Below are 27,486 nucleotides of genomic sequence, written 5' to 3'. Positions count from 1 at the left end.
CCCACAAATCCCCGTACATGGCAGCCACATGGTGGAACTTTGTGCATGCAGACACACACACATAAACCAAAAACCTAGGGCAAACACATACCCACACACATTACATCAACATTGGCCCATAACAGTACTCATGGCCCTCACACACACACTCACACACACATGTCGATTGTATGGCTCAGTGTAGGCCTCTAGCAAACCAACAACACACCCTGTGCATATGAAGAAACCTGTGCCACTTCCTGTCATCTGTAACACTGATGCAGGAACAGGCTAACATGGTGCTGATGCACAGGGTGACTTTGATAAAGTATAGCAATGGTTGAATGTGTAGCATGTGGTCAGCAGTAAAGTGTAATGATATCCTTGAAGGTGTAGCTGAGCAGGCATGATGCATTAAAGCTGTAATTATCAATGTTGTATTGTTTCCATCAGTGTTTATTCCAATTGTGTTTTGTTTGCCCATGTGCCACTTGGCTGATGTGTGTAGTTGTGTCAGCATGTGTTATACAGTAGACAGTAAGTGTGGGGTGTGTGCAGCACAGGTTTGCAGGTATACATTTGTGAACATGGCGGAGATGCACTGTCTGCATGTACGTGCATATTGGACACATAAGCAGGGTGACATGCCCTGAATTGGCCAGTGTTAACACTCCATAGTTTCTATTGGTGGCCAGTATGCATTGTATTACACACGTTTTGAAACTTGAGTATGCATGTGTGTGTGTATGACACTGGTTGACACTGTGCTGTGGGTGATTCTGTTGTTCCCATCTGTCATTGGTTTGCATTACTAAGGTTAACAGTGTCCCAGCTGCATAATCCTGTATTAATACACACTTTTCACCTACAGGGTTGCATGGACTGTGCTATCACAAACACAAGAAATTCTCACTTATACAGTAAAAGTGCATTAGTTTCATGGACCCCTGCCATAAACTAAATATATAATAGAAGGTGTGATGTTATACCAAAAAAGAGTTACATACCAAGAAGGGATAACCTCTCTGGTCAGTATTATTTGGAAAATTCAATCCCTCAATAAACATACAAGGCAAGCTTCAAAATACAAAATGGCAACGATTCCAAAGACCTAAAGCTGTCTTTACTGTTGTTCATAATCTACAGGGGAAATCTCAGATTGAGTCACAGTTAATGTAAATGGTCACAAAGTACACTTATCTGACTGACATTACCAATTCCTTGTCAGACAGTTTGAATGCGGATTTCACCACCTTGTCACTATACAAGGGCCACATTTCCAGACCTGCAGAATGTAATACCTGATTCACAGACACTGTTGTTAAACCATCTCTTTAACAAGGTCCACACCACAGTGGAAATGGTACTGGACAGTGTCCCTGGCTGTGTCATACACAAGCTGACATATGAAGTCACCACTCACCTAAACGCTCTGTCCAGATGGAGCCTCTATACAGGTTACATACATGTGGAATGACATACGGTAATGGTGTTCACAGTCCACACGGGTTGAGCTACAACGTCTTCTTCTCCTTTTGGTTGCTTCCATTAGGGGTCACCACAGTACATCATCTGTTTCCATGTCTTCCTGCCCTCTGCATCTTGCGCTGTCACACCATCCACCTGCATGTCCTCTCTCACCACAGCCATAAACCTCATCTTAGGCATTCCTCTTTTCCTGTTACCTGGTGGCTTCATCCTTAGCATCTATTTCACAATATACTCTGCATCCCTCCTCAGCACATGTACAAACCAACTTAATCCTGCCTATCTGGCATGGTCTACTAACCTTCAAACCTGGCCTGACCCTCTAATATACTTATTCTTAAACCTGTCCACCCTCGTCACACCCAGTGCAAATGTTAACATAAATTGATTAAGGGCAGAACTACAACAGGTCCTGGAAACTCTCACCCTATAAGCCAGACCAATGTTATCTGGAAGGCTATGGAGCACAGCATTATGGAACTCATTAACAGAGACATTATGAACCTGCAAACACTGCACCATACCCACTTAGGTTCTCTAAAGGCCAGATCATGGCTCCTACACCTAGTAGACTTCAATCCAGTCAACAAGGCTACAGGTGAGGGAGGGGAGGTCAATACAGCCAAGCTATAGCTCACGAGCAAATCATTCCCATCCCACATACTGGTATTAGACATAACCTCAACAGACTGACCATAAATGATTATTAGATGATGGCTTGACAACTGACGCACAGATGTAGGACACACAGTAACATTTGCACCCTCCATTCTATGCCAGTAACAAGTGGTATTCACCTGCACTCAGTCCTGGGACCACTCCTGTTTGGCATATAGCTTTCTTAGGTACAAGCAAACACAGGGATATGTCTGCCCACGTTTGATGAAAATGCATACTGTGGGCTATACTTTATTCTCCAGATGACACACAGATCCTCCAAAAGGGTATCATATAGATAGATACTTGGTGTCAAACTCATGCTGTAAAGCTATAAGCCTAAGAAAGCATAGTTATCCACTTTTAGAAAACAAAGTATCCCCAGAGTACCACATAGGTAGTAGACCCCAAAATGTGGAACAGGTGCTAATGTATACACAGAGTCATGTGTTAAGTCATCTCTCCTTTGATAATCATATTACCAAAGGGTTTTGGAAATCCCTCTGTGGAGCACATAAGCAATAAAGGGTTTGCATGCAGATCCACAGAGGTTGTTGCACACCTATAATGATTAGTCATCTTTGCCAGACTTTGCTTGCTTTGGAACAGGTTTCAAGTATACCTCAAGCATAAACCCTCACTCACACTCTTCAATAGAAACTGTGATGAGTGGATGTGAAATGAAAGCCATAGCCCAGGGATCACTGCAGTGGCTAAGCTTGTCACCAGCATACAGAAGTGACCTAAGGTCTGGAAAGCGCCAGCATGCTCTGGCAAAGATAACACATGCATTCATGGAGAAAGCAGAGTACCCACCTATCAATTACTTGAGGTCACATGTATGTATATGGATTTGTCCCACAGCTACCTTACTTGTATAATGCACATACACTTGTCATTGTGATATGTCATACGCTATAAAAATCAAAACCCACTTCACATTATCCAACGGTGTCACACACCTGGAGCACAGGCACAGTCAGCAAAATGGCGTCACACACCTGGAGCACAGGCAGCAAGTGCGAGATTCAAACTATTTCCTAACTACATTATGATACTACAGCAGTACATATTTACACGACGTGCTATACACATTACTGGGATTTCACCTTTCCACAGGTATATTTTTAGGATGGTGACATCATCGGACTTGACAAAGATGAGTATACCACTTTTAAGGTGTTTGAGTAGTCTCCAAAAAGGTTGCTCCTCCCCAGGGCGACACACATAGTTAGCAAGGACAGGATTCAAACTCCTACCTAACTACATTCTGATATTACCGCAGTAGGCATTTACATGACGCACTATACACATTAGTGGGATTTTATCTTTCTACAGGTATATTTGTAGGATGGTGACATCATCGGACTTGACAAAGATGAGTATACCACTTTTAAGGTGTTTGAGTAGTCTCCAAAAAGGTTGCACCTCCCCAGGGAAACACACAGTTGGCAAGTGGAGGATTCAAACCCCTACCTAACTACATTATAATATTACCACAGAAGGCATTTACACGACACACTATACACATTAGTAGGACTTCACTTTTCTACAGGTATATTTGTAGGATGGTGACATCATCGGACTTGACAAAGATAGGTATACCACTTTTAAGGTGTTTGAGTAGTCTCCAAAAAGGTTGGCCCTCCCCAGAGAGACACACAGTTGGCAAGTGGAGGATTCAAACCCCTATCTAACTACATTATGATACTACAGCAGTACACATTTACACGACACACTATACACATTACTGGGATTTCACTTTCCCAAAGATATATTTGTAGGATGGTGACATCATCAGACTTGACAAAGATGATTATACCACTTTTAAAGTGTTTGAGTAGTCTCCAAAAAGGTTGCTCCTCCGCAGGGAGGCACACATATGCACACACACACACAGTTGGCAAGTGCAGGATTCAAACCCCTACTTAACTATATTATGATACTACAGCAGTACACATTTACACAATGCACTATACAAATTCTGTGATTTCATTTTTCCACAGGTATATTTGTAGAATGGTGACATCATTGGACTTGACAAAGATGAGCATACCACTTTTAAGGTGTTTGAGTAGTCTCCAAAAAGGTTGTTTCTCCCCAGGGAGACACACACATTTGGCAAGCGCGGTGTTCTTAATCCAAACTAAGTATGTCTTTGCACTTCAGCAAGCAATATGGAGTTACAGGGTGCAATACAGACATTACTTGCTGACAGTTTGCACAAAGGTTTTTTTTCACATTTGCTAACCTCAGCTGGCTTATCATACTAGGTGTATTATGAGTGTTTTGTATGTATAGGCCATGACCATATCATATATGGGTTGATGAACCACATGCTGGCACACACAGGGTCAAACCTTGAGTAGCATCTTACCTTCACCTACATGATACTGCAATATAACAGAAAGATGATAAACTTCAACAATTGGCTGAGCTTCTGGTGTCATTCAAAGGGGATCCAGTCTCTGTCTGCCTGTGATGACATGATAGACAAGCCTTGTTGCTTCACTACAGATGGTTTGCACCTGTCGCTCCTATGCTTCTGAATACTGGCCAAGGCTCGTGCTGTCCCCATATTACCTTTTTTAGGCAAGGCTCAAAGGTTCATAGGTTCATAGGTAGGTACTAGTCTATCAGCCCTGGGGCCTATACAAGGCCAGCCAAAAAGGTAACCTGGCTTTTACCACCCAAAACATTTATTTTCCTGTGCCACTGTCATGCAGAGACACAGAAGTGATCTCCAGGGTGAATTTCCTATTTCCCATCCAATAATCAAGATTTTCCTTGAAGAGTGCTAATGAGGAGCTTTGTTTGATATAGATAGGTAGTTTATTCTGAAGTATGTGAAGTCTGTGGGACAGGAATCTATCCCTCTGGCATGTTCTGTTTATTGTGGTGACAAGGTTTAGGTCCCTAGAGCGTGTAGGTTCATAGGTTCATAGGTAGGTACTAGGCTATCTGCCCAAGGGCATTTATAAGCCTAGCCAGAATGTGTTGGCTTTTGCCTCCCTTTTAAATTAGTTTCCTGGGCCTCTGTCTAGCAGGGCCACTGAAGTGATCCCAAGGGTATATTTACAATTTCCCATCCACTCATCAAGATTCCTCTTGAAGAGAGTCTGCAAGGGGCTCTGCCTAACATCAACTGGGATTCTATTCCAGAGTGAGGGAAGTCTCTGGGACAGGAATCTATCCCTCCAGCATGTCCTGTTTATTGCTTTGCTGAGGTTTAATTCACTGGAGCTTGTGGTTCTAAGAGATTTGTTTTTCTTGAGGTGGAGCATGTCCATTAATTCCAGGTTGGACATGGTCTTATACGTCAGGCATAGATCACATCTGAGCAGACAGTAAGCAACCGAGTAGAGCTGGAGTTTCTTTAGTCGAGCTGCATAGGGCATCTCTTTGAGGCTCATGATCCTCTTGGAGAAGTACTTCTGGGGTCTTACCAGCTGTTGCATCTGCCAATTAAGGTACATACCAAATGGGGCATTGTACTCTATTATGGGCCTAATGAGTGATGAGTAGAGGGGCACAATGACCTCTCTTGATCTAGAGGTGAACCCTTTCGTGATTAGGTGGGCTACATAGAAGGAATAACTAACCACTTTGCCAATGTGATAATCAAAGGAGAGGTTACTATCTACCTGGGTCCCCAGGTTCCTAATTACATTTTCCGTACCTAGTGGATTACTACCTATGTGGTAATTTGTGGGCACTTTGTTTTTTTCCAAAGGGGATGACTATGCATTTTTTGCCATTCAGCTTGAGGCCATGGTTTTGACACCAGGTATCTGTCTCTGTAAGACCTTTCTGGAGGATGTCTGTGTCAGTCAGAGAGTCGATTATGGCCCCCAGTTTACAGTCATCTGGGAACTTGGTCAGCCATAGTCCTCCCTGCTTGCCTGTATCTCAGAGATGTATATACTGAACAGGAGGGGTCCCAGGACCGAGACCTGTGGGATGCCACTTGCGACTGGTTTAGAGTTGGACATGGCACCTGCAACTCTGACCATGTGTGTTCTATCCGTGAGCCAGTTGGCCACCTATATCATGACATAGGGGTTAATGTTCAAGCTGGTAAGCTTGTCTATGATGCCAGAGTAAGGAATGGTGTCAAAGGCCTTAGTGAGGTCCAGGTAGGCTGTGTGGACTACCTTCCCTTCATCTATGGCCTTGGTAACTGTTTCAAAGAAGTCAACTAGGTTTAGGAGGCAGGATCTGCCTTTAACAAAGCCAAATTGGGTAGGGTTCAGTATCTGGAGGTTCCCAATGTCTCTGTTTATGAGTTCCATAATAATTCGCTCCATAGCTTTGCAGACCAGGCTGGTCAGGCTTATAGGATGATAGTTCCCAGGTTCTGTTGTGGCACCACCTTTGTGAAGCGGGATGACTGTTGCTGTATGCCATTCTTTGGGTACATAGCCTGTGGTAAGGTTGAGTCTGAACAGTGAATGTAGGTGAGGGTTTAGTTCCTTTTGGAGCTCGTGTAAGACGCAGCCTGGGACACCATCCAGTCCCATTGATGCTGTGTTCTTAGCTTTGGAGAGGGCTGTTTTTACCTGCATGTCCATGAAGTCTGGGGCCCTGCATTCTTCTGGGATGGACACAGGCCCTTTTGGGGGTGAGGGGGGGGTGAAGTTTGCACTGAACTTGTCTATCAGGATGTTGGCAATGTCAGTTGGTTCAGTGTATTTTTTTGCCATTTTGCAGTAGCTGAAAGCATATCTGAGAGTTGCCACCTAAATGTTTGATATAGCTAAAGAAGGCTTTGTGGTTATCTTTAGATTCCTTGGCAATTTTTCTTTAGAAACTGGACTTGGATTATTTTATGAGCGATCATAGTTTCTTGCTAATAATGATCAGTGATGCCTTTCCTTTTTGGAATTTTGCTCTATCATGTGTTAGTTGCCTCCTTCTGTTGTATAGCTTATTTATGGGCAAGGGCCACCAGATTGGTTTCTTCGTTTTGCAGGAGTGAGTCTTGGTTTTAATTGGGATGGCTCGATCCATGCATCCCTGTAGATGCTCATAGAATGCACTTGTAAAGGATTCTGCAGATTGGATAGCATTATCCTGTAGCAAGGGGGGCTTTGAAACTTTCCACTTTGGTCTTGAGAAGTGTGAAGTTTGCTTTTGAAAAGTTTTTCACAGTGGTTTTGTTGACTGGGGGGGTCGGGATGTGGATGTCCAGTGTGATTACTTCATGATCTGATATTACCAGCAAGGGGTTTACCTCTGGTGTGGAACACTGATCCCCCATGTTGGTGATGATCAGGTCCAGTATGTTGTCACCTCTAGTGGGTGTGGTGTCCAGCTGTTCCAGACCGTTTGAGTTTATAAACTCTAGGAAGCATTGGGCAAAGGACTTTGTACTCGAGTAATTCTCCCAGTCAATGTTTGTGTAGTTGAAATCTCCTCATATCACGGTGTTTGGTAGGACCTTTATATTTCCCAGTGTTCTAAGGAATACTGAGTGAGGGTCCTGAGACAAGGTATGTGATCTATAGCAGGCTACGATCTGATAAGCAGCTTTGCCCAATGTTAGTTGCACTTACATGGTCTCCAAGGTCTTGTGCTGTGCCACTATCCTGGAGGTGTGGGTATCCTTTATGAAAATGGATACACCCCCTCTTTAGTATTTCAGTCTGGGTTTTGGGGCCGACGCTTGGAGGGATTGGGATTTCTTTAAGTGGTGCGTGTCCAACAGCTCTGTGTTTGACAGTTTTGTATGTTAGGCAGAGATCACCTCTGAGTAGTCGATATGTGACAGAGTAAAGCTGTAGTGTTTTGAGACGGTCTGAGTATGGCATGTATTTGAGGCCGCTAATCCTCTTTGTGAGGTATTTCTGCAGGCTTTCCAGTTGTTGTAGATGTCTTGTGAGGTACATGGCAAAAGGGGCATTGTACTCTATAATGCATCTAATGAGTGATGAGTAGATGGGGAACAATTACCTCTTTTATTCTGCATGAGACACCTTTTGTGATGAGGTGTGCCACGTAGAAGGATTTCCTGACTACTGTGGCGATGTGATTATCAAAGGAAAGTCTACTGTCCACCTGTGTCCCAAGGTATCTTATCACACTTTCGGTGTTGAGTATACTACCACCTATGTTGTAGTTCATGGGTACAGTGTTTTTACCAAAGGGGATGACAATGCACTTTTTGGCACTGAGCTTGAGGCCATGACTTTGACACCAGGCATCTGTCTCAGTAAGGCCCTTTTGTAGGATGTCCACATCATTAGTAGTCTCGATTATGGCTCCTAGTTTGCAGTAATCTGGGAACTTCATTAGCTAGAGACCTTCCATGTTAACCTGTACTTCAGGGAAGTAGATACCAAACAACACAAGACCCAGGACTGAACCCTGTGGTACTCCACTTGTCACTGGTCTGAAGTCGGACTTGGAGTCTGCTACTTTCACAGTGTGGGTTGTGTCAGTCAGACAGTTGGCAACCCATCTTGTGACATAGGGATTTATACCTAGTTTAGTGGGTTTATCCATAATTCCAGCATGGGGGATGGTGTTGAAAGCTGTAGCAAGATCTAGATAGGCTGTGTGAACCACCTTACCCTTGTCTACGGCTTTGGTGACTGCTTCAAAGAAGTCTATCAGGTTTAGAAGACATAATCTGCCTTTTACAAACCCAAAATGGTTGTGGTCCAGAGTTTGGAGATTACCAATGTCTTTGTTTATGAGTTCCATGATGATGCATTCCATGGCCTTGCAGACCAGGCTCATCAGGCTAATGGGGCTCTAGTTTCCGGGGTCCGTGGTGGATCCCCGCTTGTGTAGTGGGATAACCGTCGCTGTGCACCATTCAGCAGGCACAAAGCCTGAAGTGAGGTTATGACTGAACATGGTATGTAGGTGTGGTGCCAGTTCGTTAGGTAGTTCATGTAGAACGCAGCCTGGGATGTAATCTGGTCCCATGGATGCTGTATTCCTGGCTTTGGAGAGTGTTTTTTACCTGTGCAGCAATGATGACAGCAACTTTGCATTCTTCTGGTATAGAGATGTGCACTTTCATAGGTGAGAGGGGGGTAAAGTTAGCACTGATCCTATCTGCCAGGCTGTTGGCAATATCAGTTGTGTCTGTATATTTAGTGCCATTGTGCTGTAACTCAGAGCAGATCTGAGTGTTGACAATGATATTCTTGACACAGCTATAGAATGCTTTGTGGTTGTCTTTAGAATCAGTGTCGACTTTGTTTTTGTAACTAGCTTTGAAGGATTTTATCAGGGATCGCAGCTTCTTTCTGAGGCTGACCAGGGAGTTCCTCTACTCATGGGATTTTACCCTCTTTTGCAACAGTTTCTTCCTTCTGTTGTGCAGGGCCACTAAGAGCTGATCCACCAAACTCACAATGCCCACTTGGGTAAGACTCCTGAAAGAATGGACAAATAACCCAGGCAGGGATTCTGGCCTTTCTAAGAAAGGACTGAGAAGCTGCCCCAGGAAAGGCTCAATAGAAGGTGAATATATTATCCTGGATAAATACATTAATTCTGATTTTGGCACTGAAGGGGGGGGGGCATGTCTGCTGCTGTGCAGTAGGAGAGGTTGGCAATGATGGGAAACTAAAGAAGTCAGTGTCGATGAAACAGGCGCCGAGGTTTGTGGTGCCGTAGTAGTAGCCGGTGCTGAGAAGGCTCTCTGTTCTGACAGTCTTGGAACCTTAGCCTTTGGTTCTGTAGATGTGGAAGGGATGGAAGGCTTATGCTTTTTTGCCATAGGTGCCGAAGGAGAAGTCGGCACCAAGTGACTTTTCTTCATCCCAAGGTATAATTTAATTAGCCTTTTCAATATTTATTTTTATGCTCAACCAAGGCCCAAGTTACTGAAGGCCTTGCAGACAGAACATTCTTGATCCAGATGAGCTGGGCCCAGACAATATACACAGGAAGAGTATCCATCGGAATTGGACATCTCCCATACACAATCCTGGCACTGTTTAAACCCTGTAGTGCCTTTTGGTTTTTCAGCCATGTCGATAAATGGAAGGAAAGAAGTCAACTGGCAAGAACACTCTCACAGCCACACACGCAAAAAGGACAGAAGGGAAAAACTACCAACAATGATAGATAGAGATACCAAAAGACTGGTAGAGGGAAATAACTGACCAACTATGGTAAAAGAGAGAGTTACCTAATGAGGTAGAGAAGGAAAAAAGAGGGAGAGGTACTACCAGCAGTGGTAGAGAGGATACCATAAGGTATGCGAAGTAAATGCTCACTCAACCAGAAAAAAATGGGCAGAGACAAATAAAATAGAAATAGAAATAGAAATGTATAGAAAAGGATGAGACCAACTTTAAAATAATAAAGAAATTCTACTTAGCTGTGAGATAAATGGCTGACGCGTCTTGCGACAAGATAGGGAAATGAGATCTGAGGTAATATGGAGAGGGGTCTTGTGGGTCGAGTCTTATCTCAAGCGTTTTTGGCTGGCATGGCTGTATAACAGCCAAGCTTTTTCCGAGGATCGGAACTGAGTACCCAAAGGTCAAGGATGAATGAAGACTGACAACAGATGAGCAGTTCCCCCATGTAATGAACCTTAAATCTGCTTGATGATTAGGTTCATATGGAGATATGGTTAACTTCTCCAGCACAAAATTAACATCCCAAGAAGAAGAAACTTGTTTATGGGGAGATTTCGAGTGTAGAACTTCCTTCAGAAACTGTTTCATTAAAAACAGAGAAGAAATTGGATGATCCATGGGCAGACATACTAAAATGGCTAAAAGGTATACAGTGAGACAGGAATAAGAAAGGACAGAGGACAGTAACTTACAAATATATGATCACCAGTGGTACATAATCCTTGATGGGACCCTGGTTATTGGCTAGGCAGCAACTAAAAAATCTTCTCCTATTGCCAATGTAAGATTACCTAGTAGCAGTTTTCTCACCTTCTTTAATACATGCTGCACATCTTCAGAATAGAGGTGCATAAAAGGAATCAGAATTGAATCATCCAGGCAGTTAGCTGAAGATGTCAAGACTTGGGTGTATCAAACTCCCCTTATTTTGTGTGAATATTTCCAATCTGTAAGGAAGTTTGTGGTAAATGCCCCTGGTGAATTCCATAAGAAGGAAGAACCTATGTCCTGGGCCAAAATGAAGTCATTATAATGATTTTTGGAGAGTCCTTCTTAATCTTCAAAATTACCAAGACAATAAGAGCGGCAACAAACAATCCAAGAACCAACGAACAACGGACTGGACCAAGAAGTTTAATTGCAAGTAACGTAAAATACACCACAATCGAAATAAGCGCTTTCGTTTGGCGCCCGACAAACTTTTTCAAACAATTGTTACATCACTTCCTGCAACTTAAATAGTATTTACTCGTGATGTAAGCAATTATGGTTGACTTAAAAAAATATTCAATTTAAAACTACAACAGTTGAATGAAAATACATAAAAATCAATCCGTTGTTCGTTGGTTCTTGGATTGTTTGTTGCCGTTCTTATTGTCTTGGTTTTTTTTTGGGGCGCGGACATGGCTGAGATGGAGATTGCAACAGCACAGGACAGTATTCTTGGTAACTTAACGCAATTAATTGAAAGACTAACGGATAGAATTGACCGCTTGGAACAATGCGGTTTATCACAAAATCAATGATAATAAGCATAAAAATCAATCAGCACATATCTTATAGTTAACACTTCCATTGTTCAATAAGTATATGTACTATTGCACCAAGCATTTCATAACCACACGGACTCAAAACCTGAAGATCGTAAATGTAGTAATGAAAAAATAAAGTAAAATATTTGATCCACATGTTTACAACATTTGTACCAGTAACATTGTAATTCACCATTTGCACAACCCAATCAATCCAAATACCTAGATACATCAAATAAAATAGAATAGAATAGAAATATTTTTTGATAATAGTTTTTTTTTAAGATAGTTGTTTTAAAATGAATAATAATATCAACTTCGTAAGACCACTCTAAAAAGCTTTTGACACGTCTATTTGTAACATTCGTATCCATAACATTGTAATTCACCATACACGCAACCCTATTAACTCAACTACCTGAAAATCATCAAATCATCAAATGAAACAGCAAGGTTTTTTTGTTTGTAAAGTACTTACACTAAACATAAGTATATATATATATATATATATATATATATATATATATATATGTATAAATATATTGTTGTTTCATAACGACTATTTTTAAACAACCTAGACTTCCACATATTAATTTGTGTATTAAAATCTTAGGTAGAATGCGCTCACAGTATGTCACTAAATAGCGGTTAATAAGAATACAATATTACGTAAAGTGGGCATATGTAAAATACATGAAATGAAATTTAAAATTAAATGTAACGAGTACATATATATATATATATAGATTGACTTTTTCAACCTTACTCATATATTGTTCTACTATACTATTCTTTGAAAAAAAACGGAATACTAAAATACTCGTGTTATTATTACACGTTTCATTCAACGAATTATTATTATTGTGAATGGTTAAATCCGCTATTCAACAAGTATTGTTTTTACCAACTTGTCAATTACATTGACGCTTACTTGTATCATTATGTATATACTGCGATTAATTTTGTAAAATGCTCACATGTAATATATAATGTACTGCGTAAGATAAATATATAAATTTATTAAGGTATTGTATGTAAAATGTAAAATAAATAACAATAGTAAGTAGATAATAATAAATAGGTTGTAATTAATATACATATATTTAAATAAATATCATTTTACAATAATTTATATTTGTATATAAATAAATTGTGATTAATATAAATATATTTAAATAAGTATAATTTTACAATAATTTATATTTATATTTAGTAAAATTCAATATAAAAAAATAAAAAATATATAAAAAAAATATATAAAAAATGTAAATATTAAAACATACATGTGTGGTGTGTTGAGAATTGTGTTAGTTTACTTAATCAAATGACCACAACAATATTTGTTCTAATATTACTATCTTGTAAGTGATTTCAACTTAAGTATACTAGCAATCGATGTGGAATTGTTCAAGCCTGGCCAATTATGTGCATTTAATTTAAGTTGCCATTCCAGTTCAAGTTTTTCGAGTTTTAGTTGCCACACACCACCCCTAATATCAAATTTTTGAACATCAAGGACTACAAATTTAAACTTGTGAGAAGTTTCTGTATTAACATGCTTTGCTAAAGCATTTAATTCATTATGGTCACATATAGCTCTAATGTGTTCGCCAATTCGTTCTTTAAATTTCCTTTCCGTTTTTCCTACGTAAAACGTAGTGCAATTGCAACATAAGGCACAATATACGACCTTTTCACTGTTGCAACAAGCCTTTTCTTTCAAATAAATTTTAATACCATTAATCAAAACTTCATTGGTTTCAAACACATAAGAGCAATACCTACACCTACCACATCTAAAAGTCCTGCCATACCATCTATTTAATTTTTGTTCTAAACAATTTTTCAAATTCATACCTTTTTTGTATACTGTTGGTGGCGTTACATCAAAATAGCCATGTAATGATCTATCTGCTTGAATAAGCAACCAATTTTTCTTTATAATATTATTTATAGCCTCACTATCAGAATTGTAGGTAGTAATAAAACTTTTGGTAAAACCTTTAGCATCTACTGTAATTGCTATTTTTTCATTGTTGTTGGTAGATGTTGACACAATGTTTTTGTGTACTTTGCACCATTATTTCATTAGATAGTACAGGGGTGGCCTTTTTAATTAGAGGAATGTAATATAAATTGTCACGTTTAGTTACAACTTCATACATAATACTACTTATCAATTGATCTGGATAGCCTCTGTTCCTGAACATTCCACTTAAGTTCAAGCATTCTACTATAAAGTCTTCTCTATTGCTGACCATTCTAGAGGCCCTAACAAATTGAACTTTCAACACCGCTCTTTTTTGGGAAAAAGGGTGACAACTGTTAAAATGCAACAAACTGTTACTGTAGGTTGCTTTTTGATATATTTTGGATGTAAATTCTCTTTTTATAATATCCCTTTCCAATAACATGTCCAAGTAAGCTATAGAGGTAAAATTCATAACTGCTGTAAATTTTAGAAAAGTTGTTGTTGAGTTTATATATACTAAAAATTCATCCAATTTTTCAACACTTCCACACTATAAAATAAATATGTCATCTAAAAAGCGTAAATAGGTCTTACAATAATTAAAATATAGTGATTCAAAAATATATTTCTTCTCCCACATGTGCATTACTATGTTCGCATAAAGGCCCCCGCATGGGGACCCCATTGCTACTCCTTCAATTTGTAAATAAGTATTTTTGTTAAAAATTATAAAGTTGTTTCTTAAACAAATATCTAACAATTGATCAAATAAATTAATTCTTCCTTGGGTTAAGCCCTTGTCATACAAAAATAAATTAAACCACTCCATTCCGATCTCATGTGGAATAACAGAATACAAGTCTTTAACATCAATTGTAACCAAGATGTCATTTTCGCTATAATCAATAGACCCATTAGTAGACAGAAAATCCCATGAGTCTTTCAACATGTATTTTTCAGTTAGTATATAAGTTTTTAAGTTGGTATCTATAAATTTTGCTATTGGGTAAGTTATGGACCCCTGTGCATCTACAGTCGGCCTGAAAGGAGATTTTTGTAAATCCTTATGAATTTTGGGGACTCCAAACATAGTTGGTGTCCTAGGATAAGACACATTCATGTAATTAAACTCATCAATATCTATATTACCTTCAATAAATAAATCATAAATAATTCCTCTGATACGTTTATATGCACCATTTAGTTCATTAATTGAACTCAATGCATATGTGTTACTATTTAAAATATTTTCTAATGCTTTATTGTAATCATGAATGTTAAATATAGTCATGCCACCTCCCTTGTCAGGCTTTATAAATCTAATATTTCCTGTGTCCATAATCATGTTTAATGTATTTAGTTCATTTTTTGTCAAATTATATGTTTTGTTCTTGAAGTTAAATATGTCCAGGTTACGAAAATCCAACTCACATAATTTTTCAAATACTTCCAATGTAGGATGCAAAGGCGGATTGAAAGAACTTGAAACATAAAGAGGTTTTGTTACCTGTTCAGTGTTATGAAACAATAAACCTAAATTTAAATTTCTAACAAATATTTTCAAGTCAATGATGGAATGTACTACATTCATCATTTTACTAGGAACAAAAGTTTCACCACGTGAAAGTAAATCACAAATGCAGTCATCAAAGGTAAAATCTGAATAGTTGTAAACAGTAAAGTCTCCTGTGGTACTAGTATACTTTATGGGCCTCTTGATAATGCTTTCATTTACTAACGACCCCTCCATTGGCCTCTGTATTGTTTGCTTCTCCCTCTGGTAGAAAATCCCTGATACTGGGCTTGATTTTGCGGCCCCCAGTTCCTTGTCTGACCTTGCGGTTGAAATGACTGCTGACACTGTATTAGTCTTTCGGATCTCCGTAATGGTGGAAATTGGTCTAACTCTAAAAAAGTGTTGTCTTCCAAATCACTTTCTTCTCCTATAGTAGACAAGTTACTGTTGTTAACATTTCCACTGTCATAGACCGACATTTTAGATCCCCATTGTTGTGAAATTGGGGGTGGAGGATAAGCCATACCTTGCCCATATGAATTATGATCTCGATCTAACTTTTTAAATTTTCTGTCCTTTATTAATTTCATTTTCTCATCAATTGATTTAAAAATGCGCTGATAGTCATAGTCATTACCAGAAAAGACAGAATCATTTTGCACTGACATATTCAATTCTTCTGCCTATTTTGACAGTGAAACAATAGTCTTTTTGTTGTCACCAATAACCAAATTCATATAATCAAACCCAAACTTGTCAAATAGTTTGATTAAGTCCATATGTAAAGGTGAGTTAGCTATAAGTCCCGTAGGAAATCTCCACACATGTAAACCACTGGGAACAATTTTCCTTTTTAAACATTCTTGGAAGTAGTTGTTATCCATCTGTAATTTCTTAACTTTTAGAAGAATATAATCCAACTCAGATAATTTGTCATTAAATGTTTTTGACTTACCTGTAACAATGTTTGTTGTCGGTGTAAAACCATAATTGTTGCTTAACCAGGAAGATATTTCATTATTCCTTGTTGTATTAGGCTCTCTTGAAGTCGATGGTTGTTCACCTTCTGTAGCATCAAGTTGACTCCCAGAAGAAAGACGCCTTCTATCTGGTTCACCTAAACCAATTCTGTTAATGTCCACAAAAGGATTTGCATGAAGAGAAAGGTTAGAGTCCTGTGATAAACCGCATTGTTCCAAGCGGTCAATTCTATCCGTTAGTCTTTCAATTAATTGCGTTAAGTTACCAAGAATACTGTCCTGTGCTGTTGCAATCTCCGTCTCAGCCATGTCCACGCCCCAAAAAAAAAACAAGACAATAAGAGCGGCAACAAACAATCCAAGAACCAATGAACAACGGATTGATTTTTATGTGTTTTCATTCAACTGTTGTAGTTTTAAATTGAATATTTTTTTAAGTCAACCATCATTGCTTACATGATGAGTAAATACTATTTAAGTTGCAGGAAGTGATGTAACAATTGTTTGAAAAAGTTTGGCAGGCGCCAAATGAAAGCACTTATTTCGATTGTGGTGTATTTTACGTTACTTGCAATTAAACTTCTTGGTCCAGTCTGTTGTTCGTTGGTTCTTAATCTTCAAAATTACCCTGGATACCAGCTGAAAGGGTGGAAATGCTAAAATGAATATTACAACCATGGGAATAAAAAATGCATTTGTTTTCCAGGCCTGCTTGCAAGAAGTCCTGGAAAAAACTGGTTCAGTTGTCTGTTTTGAAAGAAGACAAAGATGTACATGACGTATTCCTCACAATTGGCTCAGTTCCTGGGAGACCCATCCCCATTCAATTTCCATTCAGGAGGGTCTTTTCTTATCCAGCTCAGTTTTTCTGCTACTGTGTTTTCCTCTGACAGAATGTAAGATGTTTGAAGGTTAAGGAGTGCTGAAGAGCTACATCCCAAACCATCATAGCCAGCCTGCACAAAGGGTGACCTGGTGCCCCCTTGCTTGTTTTCAGACAACACCACAGTAATGTTGTACATAATAATCTGAAAAGGTCCATGGGACCATAGATGATTAAGCTTTAAGCCATGGATCATAGTCAACATCTCTTTGACACTGATGTGCTTTGGTGTCTGCAAGGCATACAGAACTCCTTGACTTTACTCCCATAGAACCCCCCCCAAGTGAAATTTGAGGCATCTGTAGTTACTGACTGACCTCGAAGTAGAGGAGGAAAGGGGAGACCTGGATTTCCATCTGTCTGTATTCTACACCATTGCAGTTCCTTTTTGATAGTGCCAAAAATTTGAATCTGGAATTCCAGAGGATGCAAATGTTGGGTCTGTGTTTTTTTTTTTTCATTTGTAACTTGGCAAGAGACATCATGAGAATCATAGAAGATATAAAACATGGGATCCTAGGATACAGGCTGGATGAAGTCTAAGACTGATATGAGAAGCGAACAGGATGTGATTGACCCTACTTTTGTGATGACTGAAAGAAGTACACCAGAAGAAGTCAGAGAGGTAAATGAGTGGTCTGAGGAATAATTAACCACCACTACAGATTCACCCACCACTGGTTAAGGTGGTGACTGAGCCCTTGGTGGGAGCAAGGATTCTTTAGTAAGTTGATTTTCTTTCTAGGTATAGCAGGAGATGGAACAGCTGATGAGAGGCAAGTATCCATGTTGTAATCAAGGAGGATGTCTCAAAGAAAGTAAGCTTTGCTGGGTAGAGTCATTTAGAAGATGAGCTGTCAAAAAGTGTTCACAAGCAGCACAACTACACTTACACTCACATATGCAGTCCTCAATCACAGTAATACATAAGCAGCACAGTAAATTCCTGTCAGAAACCCATATTCAAAAAACTCGTCTGCAGAAAAAAAAGGCAGGTAGGTTGTTACACAGCGTACACAAGCACTAACCTACCTTGTAATAATCCCTACCCATATAAAATACTTCCTAACAGTAAACTTTTTCAGTAAATTACACAAAGTTTGCATAAGCAGTACATTTTCTCACAAAAGAGCTCCCCAAATAACTTAGACCTTAAAATAGTGGTCCCTAAACAGGAAACTTCCGATATTGGAAAGAATACTGGATTTTTAAAGAAGAGATGCTACTAAAAATCCCTATTTAAAAATACAATTTTCCCTTAAAAGCTATCTGCTGCTCCTGTGAAGCATCTGAGCTTCTTCTTCACAAACAGGCAAGAAAGTACTGAAGAAAGCTTCACTCTGACTGCCAATTTCCTTCCACAGGGCTGACTAATCAGCAGTCAGACTGAAGGATGGGGAGTCATAGCTTTTGGAAGCCAGTCAGTTGCTGTGTTCTGCCAAGTAAACAACACATATATAGCCAAGGACTATTTCCAGCTGTGAGAATAATGAACATCTTTTATTAAACAATGAGATTCAAAACGTAAGTGCTTTTATGCTTTCATTCTTTTTTTATTAGAATGCTTTTTATTATTATTATTATCATCATCATCATCATCATTGTTATTATTATTATTATTATTATTATTATTATTATGCTTTTTGTTGAAACTGGCTTTGTGGCTGTGTCTCTCTGTGGTTCTGTCATGCTTCTTGATGCACTGAGCTGTCCAGGGTACTGAAGTACTGTCTATTGTATAATGATTGGTTCCCACTGGATGTAGGTGTTGCCTGCATTGCTGAATTCCCACCTTTTATTATTTTTTTAAGTAAAAATATAAGTAAAAAAGATTTTTAAATAAAGAATGCTTTTATTCAGTCACTCTAAAAAGTAAAAACTAACAAGAGTGGAAACTTTGTAAAGGAAACACAGATAAGTTGATTTCAGAAAAGCATTTGAGGTTGGTTTTGTTGATTCCTGCTACTACTTCTGCCACCTCATTACCAAAATCAGCAAAACCAACCTCAAATGTTTTTCTGAAATCAGCTTGTCTGTGTTTTCTTTGCAAAGTTTTCACTCTTCTTCCTTATTTTTTTACTTTTTACAGTTGCTGAATAAAAAGCATTATTTATTAAAAAATATTTTTTACTTATATTTTTTCATTATCAAGAAAAACTTGAAAAAAACATCTGATAACATAAAAGCACTTGTATGTTTTTAACTTCATTGTTTAATAAAGGACCTCTGCACTTGGTATCTGCGTGCATTTTTTAAAACTATTTTCATACCTTTGATCACTTAAGGATTTCAGAAAATTAACAGTCAAATTTTGTTTTCAGGAGAATGTAAACAATGCAGAGGTTAACAACAGTCAATTGGACTTCTCTCTTTTAAAAGCACTTGTTTCAATAACCAAGGACTACTCTTAGACAAGTATCTGATACATAATTTTCTGCATAGGCATATGCAGTTACTTCATGTAATTTAAAGTCCATATGATAAAATGAGTCCTGCATTATAACTAACCATCACAGATAACTAAAGCATAACTATGTAGCTGAATGCTTCTCTGTTCTTCCATCTCCTCTCCTTCCCTCACCATCACAGGCCTCAGTTTGGTTCTTTTCCATTTATAAAATAATGACTAAAAATTAAAAAAACGTCAAGCCTGAAAAAGCTCCCTAAATCCACAAGTATGCATGAGTATCAAGTAATGAGTATTTATGTTAAACATTTAGAAATCTAGTGCATGAATAACCTAGTTCAAAAGACAAAGATCTGTAGTGAGTATGTACTATACAATACTATGTACTGTAATATTAAAGGAGTTACACTAAGCCTCTGTGTGGAAGAATTAAAAGCCCTTAACTGTCAAAGAAAGGCACCAATTATACAGCTAGTGTTACAAAACTTAAGTAATCCCTTACCTTTGAATCCTTTCTGTGGAACTGGCTTTACCTTTAGGGGCTGTCCTGTAGGCTTGATCTTCATGTTGGCCTTGGCACCTTTCTGTGGGTTAGCTTTTCCTGATACTTTCTTGCCACTCATTTTCATACAAAAGAAGCTGTGAATAAATAAATAGTACATTTGTAGGGAAAAGATTTATTTCAGTACTGTAATAAGATTATTTACAATTGTTATATAATGTATATATACACATACATATATTTATATATATTTTTTTTTACTGCATAGAGAGAAATATCCTCTAACAATAATGAAGATAACTTATACATTTTTAGAGTACTGTAATCACAACTAATAGAAATTAAGCTAGATAAAAAAAATGAAGTTATGTACTCACCATAGCATTCTTACCAGGATGGGGTCGAATCAGATCCTCAGATCCAACTCAGCCTTATATACAAGCTCAAGGTCTTCCACTAGCTCGTGGCTAAACCCTATCCCAGCATGCACTAGGAAAGCTCCCCAGATCTTGTTTGCAGTTATAATAAAAGAATAGAAAATAAACGCAGTTTAATACCTTAGAGAGCAATAAAGAAGGTCAGAGATTAATAATATCCAATTGCACCAACGCGGTCTTCCAGGAGTAAAAAGGCTGGGGGGAAGGAGGGTGGGATGTAAGAATGAAGGCAAAGATGGACAACACACATGGAATGTTATGGTGAGTACATAACTTATTTATATGTTGTTGTCTTATCTTGCCTTCATTCTTACAAGGATGGGACAGTGTCCCTAGCACCATCTGTCTTGGGTGGCTCAAGAGAGAATATTCTTCAGAATCGTGGAGCAAAAGGAGGCTCTGTTCCTGGAGGCCAAATCAACGTTGTAATGAGTCATAAAAGTATGAGGTCTTGCCCACGTTGCCACAGCACAAATGGTATCAACTGGTAATCTAGCCATAAATGCAGAAGAGGTTGCAATGGCTCTTGTAGAGTGAGTTTTAACTTTATGGGGAAGATCTCTGTTTTGAGATATATAAATGAAGGTTATGCAATCTGAAAGCCACTTTGGAGACTGGGGAGACCTTCCTTCGAATATGAATAAGATATAAATAGTTGATCAGATTTTTTTGAAGTCCTTAGTCCTGTGTAAGCAGAAACGCAATTGTCTATGTACATCCAGTTGGTGCAACATGTATTCTGCTTGGTCCAAATTTGATTCTGAACATACTTTCAGCAAAAAAGAGGGATTTGTTCATAAGGAGACCCTGTCTTTATGGAACAGCAAGTAGGGGGGCATTATTTACAAGGATTACAGCTCTGACACTCTCCTAGCAGAAGTAATTGCTATCAAGAGAACAGTTTTCCATGTCAAGAAACTGAGTTCACAAGATGATGCTGGTTCAAATAGGGAAATGAGATAAGACAAAATTTAAATCTCATGGTGTTAGAAGGTCTTTGATAGATGGTCCTAATAATAAGGTACCTTTAAGAAAGACTTTGCATAGTCTGTGAGGCATACTACTGAGGCCTGATTCACCTAAATGGAAACTGGATATCGCTGCTAGCTGAACTCTAATGGTAGCTGCAGCAGTGCCTTCATTGAAAAGTTTTGCCAAGAATTCTAGTATGGAATTGATTGGGGCAGAAAACAGGTCAATATGATTGTGAGAAGCCCACAATGAGAATCTTTTCCATTTGCTTCTATATATTTTTCAAATTGAAGCCTTATGAGAAGATATTAGGATGTGTTTAACTGATGAAGAGAGATCAGGAAAACTGGCTATGGTTGGAATCAGAGCAGCCAAGCTGTCAATTTGAGAGTTTGAAGCTTCCCTGATGGAGCGTTCCTGATGCCTGAGTCAGAAGGTCTGGAACTGGGTTCAGAATCCAAGGCTCCTCCCGAAGATTAGGCCTCAGGAAGGGGAACCAAATTTTATGAGGTCAATGTGGGGTGATGAGTATAAAGTCCTTTCCCAAGCAATTGGCTTTCTACAGAACGTTGGGTATTAAAGGGAAGGCAGGGAAGGCATAAAGGAGACCCGAGGGCCAATTGTGAACAAGTGCATCCCTTGGTGACTCCCCAGTAGGGGGGATAAGGGTGAAATAGCTCCTGCATTTGGCATTCAACAATGTCGCAAAAAGGTCACAGCAAAGCTGGCCCCATTTGTGGAAAATCTTTTCCGCTACTTCTTGTTTTAGGGACCACTTGTGAGGCATCAGAATTCCTCTGTTGAGTCTGTCTGCTATCATGTTGGATTTCCCCAGGATATGCATTGCTATCAGAAAGCGTTGGGAGGATGTCACTCACTACCATACTCTTAGGGTCTCTTGACAAAGGGGGTAAGATCTGTTTCCTCCTTGTTTGTTTACATACCATACAACTGACGTTGTCTGTCTGTATTCCAATAGTTCCCAGCGGAAGAGAGTCCTGGAATGACTGCAACGCCAGTAGCACTGCTCCCATCTCCTCATCTCTAGGACATTGATGTGCAAATGGGCCTCATGAGCCTGCCAAGTGCCTTGGACTGTCTTGCCCAGATAATGCCCCCCCCCCCATCTGAGAGGCATTTGTGGTCACTGTGGCTAATGATTGGGGTAGTACAAGTGGCTGGCCTAGTGTCACATGAGTGGAGTAAAGCCACCAATGAAGGTCTTTTTAGCAAGATTCCATTATCAATATTTTGTGGGACATAGGCAGTTCCTGCATCGATCACTGTGTGGACAGTAGCCACTGGAGAATCCTCATGTGCAGGCATGCTAAAGGGATCAAAGTTATTGCTGCTGCCATGGTCCCCAAGACTTTTAGAACTGTCCTTGCTTGTGCTTTTTCCCTTTGTAAGAAGATTTAAAACCTGACTTCATAGAACTTGTACTCTTTTTGGAGGAAGTCTGGTCATCATCCTTGTTGTGTCCAATTCTACTCCAATAAAAATGACACACTGAGAAGGCAGCAAGGCAGATTTTTCATAATTTATTGTAATTCCCAGGTGAGAGTAGAGCTGCAAGGTGGTGTTTCTTGCTTTTATTAGTAGATGCTCGGTGGTGACAGTTAGGAGCCAGTCGTCTAAATATGGAAACACCCAGAATCCTAGACGCCTTAAGTAAGCTGCGACTACTGCCATGCAGTTGGTGAACACTCTGGGGGCTGTTGTGAGACCAAAGGGCAGAGCTCAAAATTGGTAGTGACTGGCTTCCAGCCAAAAGTGCAGATGTCTCCTGGATTGCCTGTCCATTCTTATGTGGTAGTATGCATCCTGGAGGTCTATCGAGCACATCCAATTGTCTTGTCCCAGAAAGGGAAATGTTGACTGCAGTGTTACCATCTGGAACTTGGACTTTCTTACAGATTTGTTTAGGTTGCTGAGTTCCAGAACTGGTCTTCACTTCTCTGTTTTCTTTGGAACTAAAAGGAATCTTGAATAAGTTCCAGATCCTATTTGGTCTGCAGGGACTGTTTGGATGACTCTTTCGTCTAGCAACATTTGAATTTCTAATGTTGCCTGATCCCTTTGACTGGGTGGAACATCTGGGATGTTTTTTATGTTTGGGACAGGGAAGGAAAAGGGTATGGAGTAACCTCTGGATATGATGCTTTGTACCCACTTATCTTTTGTTATTTTTAGCCAAGCTTTTGGGTACAAAGATAAGCGACCTCCGATTGCCTCCAGAGATGGACAGGCGGGCCTCCATTCAGGAGTGGTGAAAGAGTTTACCAAAGAAAGATTCTCTGTTGCCCTGGTTCTGCAGACCCCCTCTGCTGTGTGGTCAGCATCTTCCATTACTACTTCTCCCTCTGCCTCTGGGGGAAGATTAACCACGTGTGTCCTGGAAAGCTCTTTGGGATTTTTGAAACCACATTTTTCCACTTCCTCTCTGACCTTTAGTATATGGTCTGGTAGGTAGGGAAAAATAGACTCCTACGGCAGAGAGATTCTTCCCTTCTTGTTCACACCTGGTTAGTATGTCTCTGACTTTGGGCCATAACAGAGATGAGCCATCAAATGGGGCATTCACAAAAGAAGATTTAAAGGTTCAGTGAAGTCACACAAGCGCATCCAAGAATGTCTCCTTAGTGAAATTCCTGAATCCGCTGCTCTTCTCACTCCATCAGCTGCATAAAAGATGAGTCTCATGGAGGAGTTGACCACTGAATTTAAGGTACAGAGCTGAGAGGAAACTTTCTCTGAAACCCATTCAGCTGCTGAACCTTGGAGAGTATCTCCTAACTCCTTCAGGAGATCTCTCTGTAGTCTCACAAACTGGGTCAGATAATTCAGTGATCTAAGAGCAAATGTCACTGAAGAAAAAATGCGCTTTCCATATCTGTCCATCATGTGAGACTCATTGTTCGGTGGATGAACAGAGGAAGACGTTTCCAGAAGTTTCCTCTTGGTGGCTGCTGCCACCACCATAGCATCTACTTGGACTCCCTTAGTTAAAAAGTTTTTGTCTGAAGGGGAGGTGATGAACTTATTTGGACTCTAAGGAACAGGTTCCACTGAATCTGGAGACTCCCACGCTTTTCAAGAAACTAAATCCAGAAGTTTGTCAAAAGGTGGAGACACCCAAGTGGTGGGAGGGTGCGATCTAAAAGCCTTCAGGTACATGGACTCCTCTGCTGAAGGGTTGGTGGACTTCCAGCCGCCTCTCTAAGTATTTCTAAGATGTCTCCAAAGGAGACATCATCAGGAGACAACTGTGGGGACCCTTCAGCTTCAACAAGGTCCGTACCTGAAGCTATGGACCCCTCTGGGGAGTCTAAATGCTTCCTCTTACATAGCATCTTCCTAGGGACCTCTTCAGAGGGGTACTCTGGAGAGGTTTCAGAAGAGTGGGGGGCACCCTGTGGAGCATCCTGAGGCCTAGGATCTCCACATCCCTGTGGATGCAAGGGTATAGAAGCAGACACCGGTGCCTTGCGGAAAGAATGTCCAGAGATGACCGCAGAACTGCCTGTGCAGACAGGACTCTCCTCATCACCTCAAAAAAACCCACTACTGATCTGAGGAAATCCCTGGATCCAAAGAACCTGAGGGAATCCCCGTAATCAAGGAAGACAGCTCCGAGTCTGAGATAGGAGCTGAGCTCACCCGGGCCGAAGCCCCGAGAAGCAAATTCGGATCAGAAAACTGTCCGATCTGACTCACCCCCACCACGGACCTGACCTGAGACCATCAGCTCATAGACTCCTTGAGCTCCAATGGAGCTGAGGACAATGGAGCAATGATCGGATCCAAAGATCCCATAATAGGTCTCTGTTCCGAGGGTTTCACCAATATCACCTCCGGACACTCTGGCTCTGAGGTCCGAGGTAAGATTGGATGAGGAATCCAAGTAGAAGAGGAGGATGTGATAGGATTTGAAGCCCTTGGCATTGAATCTGATAGCTTGCCCAGTGAAGGTGTCCTTAGTAGCCTCTGTATCACTTGATCCACATCGTTGCCAGATAGGCTGCTGGAAGACCTTGTGGAGGGTACTGGAGACTTGGAAGGCTGGAGTATAGGAGATCTAAGAGTAGGGAAAAATGGCTCCAATACAGGGGACTGGGTCCACAACTCAAACTCCACTGGCACTGAGACTGATGGTGTCAGAGCAGTAGGTTTCTTGGCTCTGACAGTCATTGAATCCAGTGAGGAAATTTTTGTAGATTTTTTGGAAGGCTCCAATGGATCACTGGAAGAAGAAAGATCCCTTCCCAAATTTGTCAGATCTAGAGGAAGTAGACATCAGATTTTGATGAACCTGGACCTTCTTGTATTGCTTTCGAGACCTCTTAGGATTAATTTGTTTTTCCTCTCTAGAAGAGCCCTGTGACTGAAGGAATGACAAACTGAACAAGACTCCTGGAGATGGACAGCTCCTAAGCAATACACACAAATAGTGTGTCTATCAGTAAGGGACATTTTCTGCCCACATCTTTCACATTTTTTAAAACCAGAAAGTTTCAAATTTTTAGAGGACATTTTGAACACAGAGTAGAACATGAAGCAAAAAGGCTAGAACTGTTTTTTTTTTTTTGTTTTTTTTTACAACAATAACAACAACAGCAATAACAGTAACCACAACAGTAATTCAATAATCAAGTACAATTGCAAAGGAGAGGAAAAAGGGGAGGGCACATCTCTCTAACTTAAATGGGTTATGCCTGGAAGAGAGAAGGAAGGGGAAAGCCCTCTAACTTAAACAGGCCAAGGGTAAAGCAGTTCTCTAACTTAAGTGAACTAACTTTAACAAGTTTTGAGAAAACAATAAAGGTAAGAAGATTCCTCTAAATAAAATGGTCTAGTAAAGGTGTTAGATAGAAGCCGGGATAGGGAAAATAAAGCCTAATGGAAAATAATGGCCAGCAGCAGAAAAAAATCAGCAGAAACAAAACAGAATTAACAAACTAGCACCAAACTAGTTATGTAAAGCAATAGTAATTAAGAATAATTAGAAATAAGCAATGTTCAATAATAGTTATAACAGTAAAGGAGTATTATTAGCCAGAGTCAGTAGAAAACACCTGATCTTGTTTAGTGGCAAATGAGATTTGGGGAGCTTTCCTAGTGCTGGGGTAGGGTTTAGCCATGAGCTAGTGGAAGACCTCGAGCTTGTATATAAGGCTGAGTCAGATCCGAGGATCAGATCTGAACCCATCCAGGTAAGAATGCAGGCAAGATACGACAACAACACATACAATTTTCTGTAGTCAGGAAATCTTCTCAGACTGTTTTTTTTTTTCTTTTTTTTTTTTTTTAGCCAAACTACAATATTGCCAGGTGCAACCTGCTCCATTTGCCCTTGCTATGCTTGGGCTCACGCTGCTGTCCTACCCTACCTCCATATCTCATCCCCCCACATCATCTAAGTTTATTTCTCACCTTAATCCCACTCTCTCAAACATACTACCAATCTACAACTTCCTCCCACCAAAACCTGCTTACTCAATAAAAACCTCTTAAATCACCAAATTGCTATAACTGACAAAAATACTTTTATCCACCTATAAAACTATACTACCAATCCACAACATTTTTCTCCGCAAGAACCTAACCAACCAATAACATCATCTTATGGATCTTTATTACTATAACTGTCAATACCTGTTCTATACTCTTCACCTAAAGACAATCTTTAAAACATCAAATACCCTAAACATGCCACTCCCCACCATGATACAATGTCTCACTCTAACCTCTGTCATACTCCTACTGTTAACCTACTCTACATCTTACCAAACGCAACTCCCTGAATACCACCTAATACCAAAAGACACATGTTTACAGTGTAACCCTTTCATCCATCCAGTTCAATATAGGTCCCCACTTATATAAAATCACTTCACTAACCTTATTAAATGTAAAATGCTCTATATATCCAAAAAAGATCCAAAGGTACTATCATCACAAAAAGTAAAACAACACATTCATATAAGTGTACTACTGAATTTACTGTTAGCAGGTAACAGTTGCCCCAACTCTGGACCTACTAAGGCACCAAGTTA

At 39.8% G+C, this 27,486-nt stretch overlaps 1 protein-coding gene across 1 annotated transcript in view; it reads right to left on the bottom strand.

Moving 5' to 3' along the window:
- The window catches only part of IQANK1 (IQ motif and ankyrin repeat containing 1), a 2,532,034-nt gene extending 2,511,879 nt beyond the window's left edge, over positions 1 to 20,155 (bottom strand). The window contains exon 1 of the mRNA XM_044067472.1: positions 20,022 to 20,155. Coding sequence (XP_043923407.1) covers positions 20,022 to 20,148 — 127 coding nt within the window. The 5' untranslated portion in view covers positions 20,149 to 20,155. The remainder of the gene's footprint in view (positions 1 to 20,021) is intronic.
- Positions 20,156 to 27,486: the final 7,331 nt, after the last annotated feature.

This window comes from Protopterus annectens, chromosome 3.part1, assembly GCF_019279795.1.
Source record: "Protopterus annectens isolate FY-2018-M chromosome 3.part1, PAN1.0, whole genome shotgun sequence".
In the NCBI taxonomy this organism is placed as follows: Eukaryota; Metazoa; Chordata; order Ceratodontiformes; family Protopteridae; genus Protopterus; species Protopterus annectens.
This window is presented reverse-complemented; position numbering and strand designations above follow the sequence as displayed.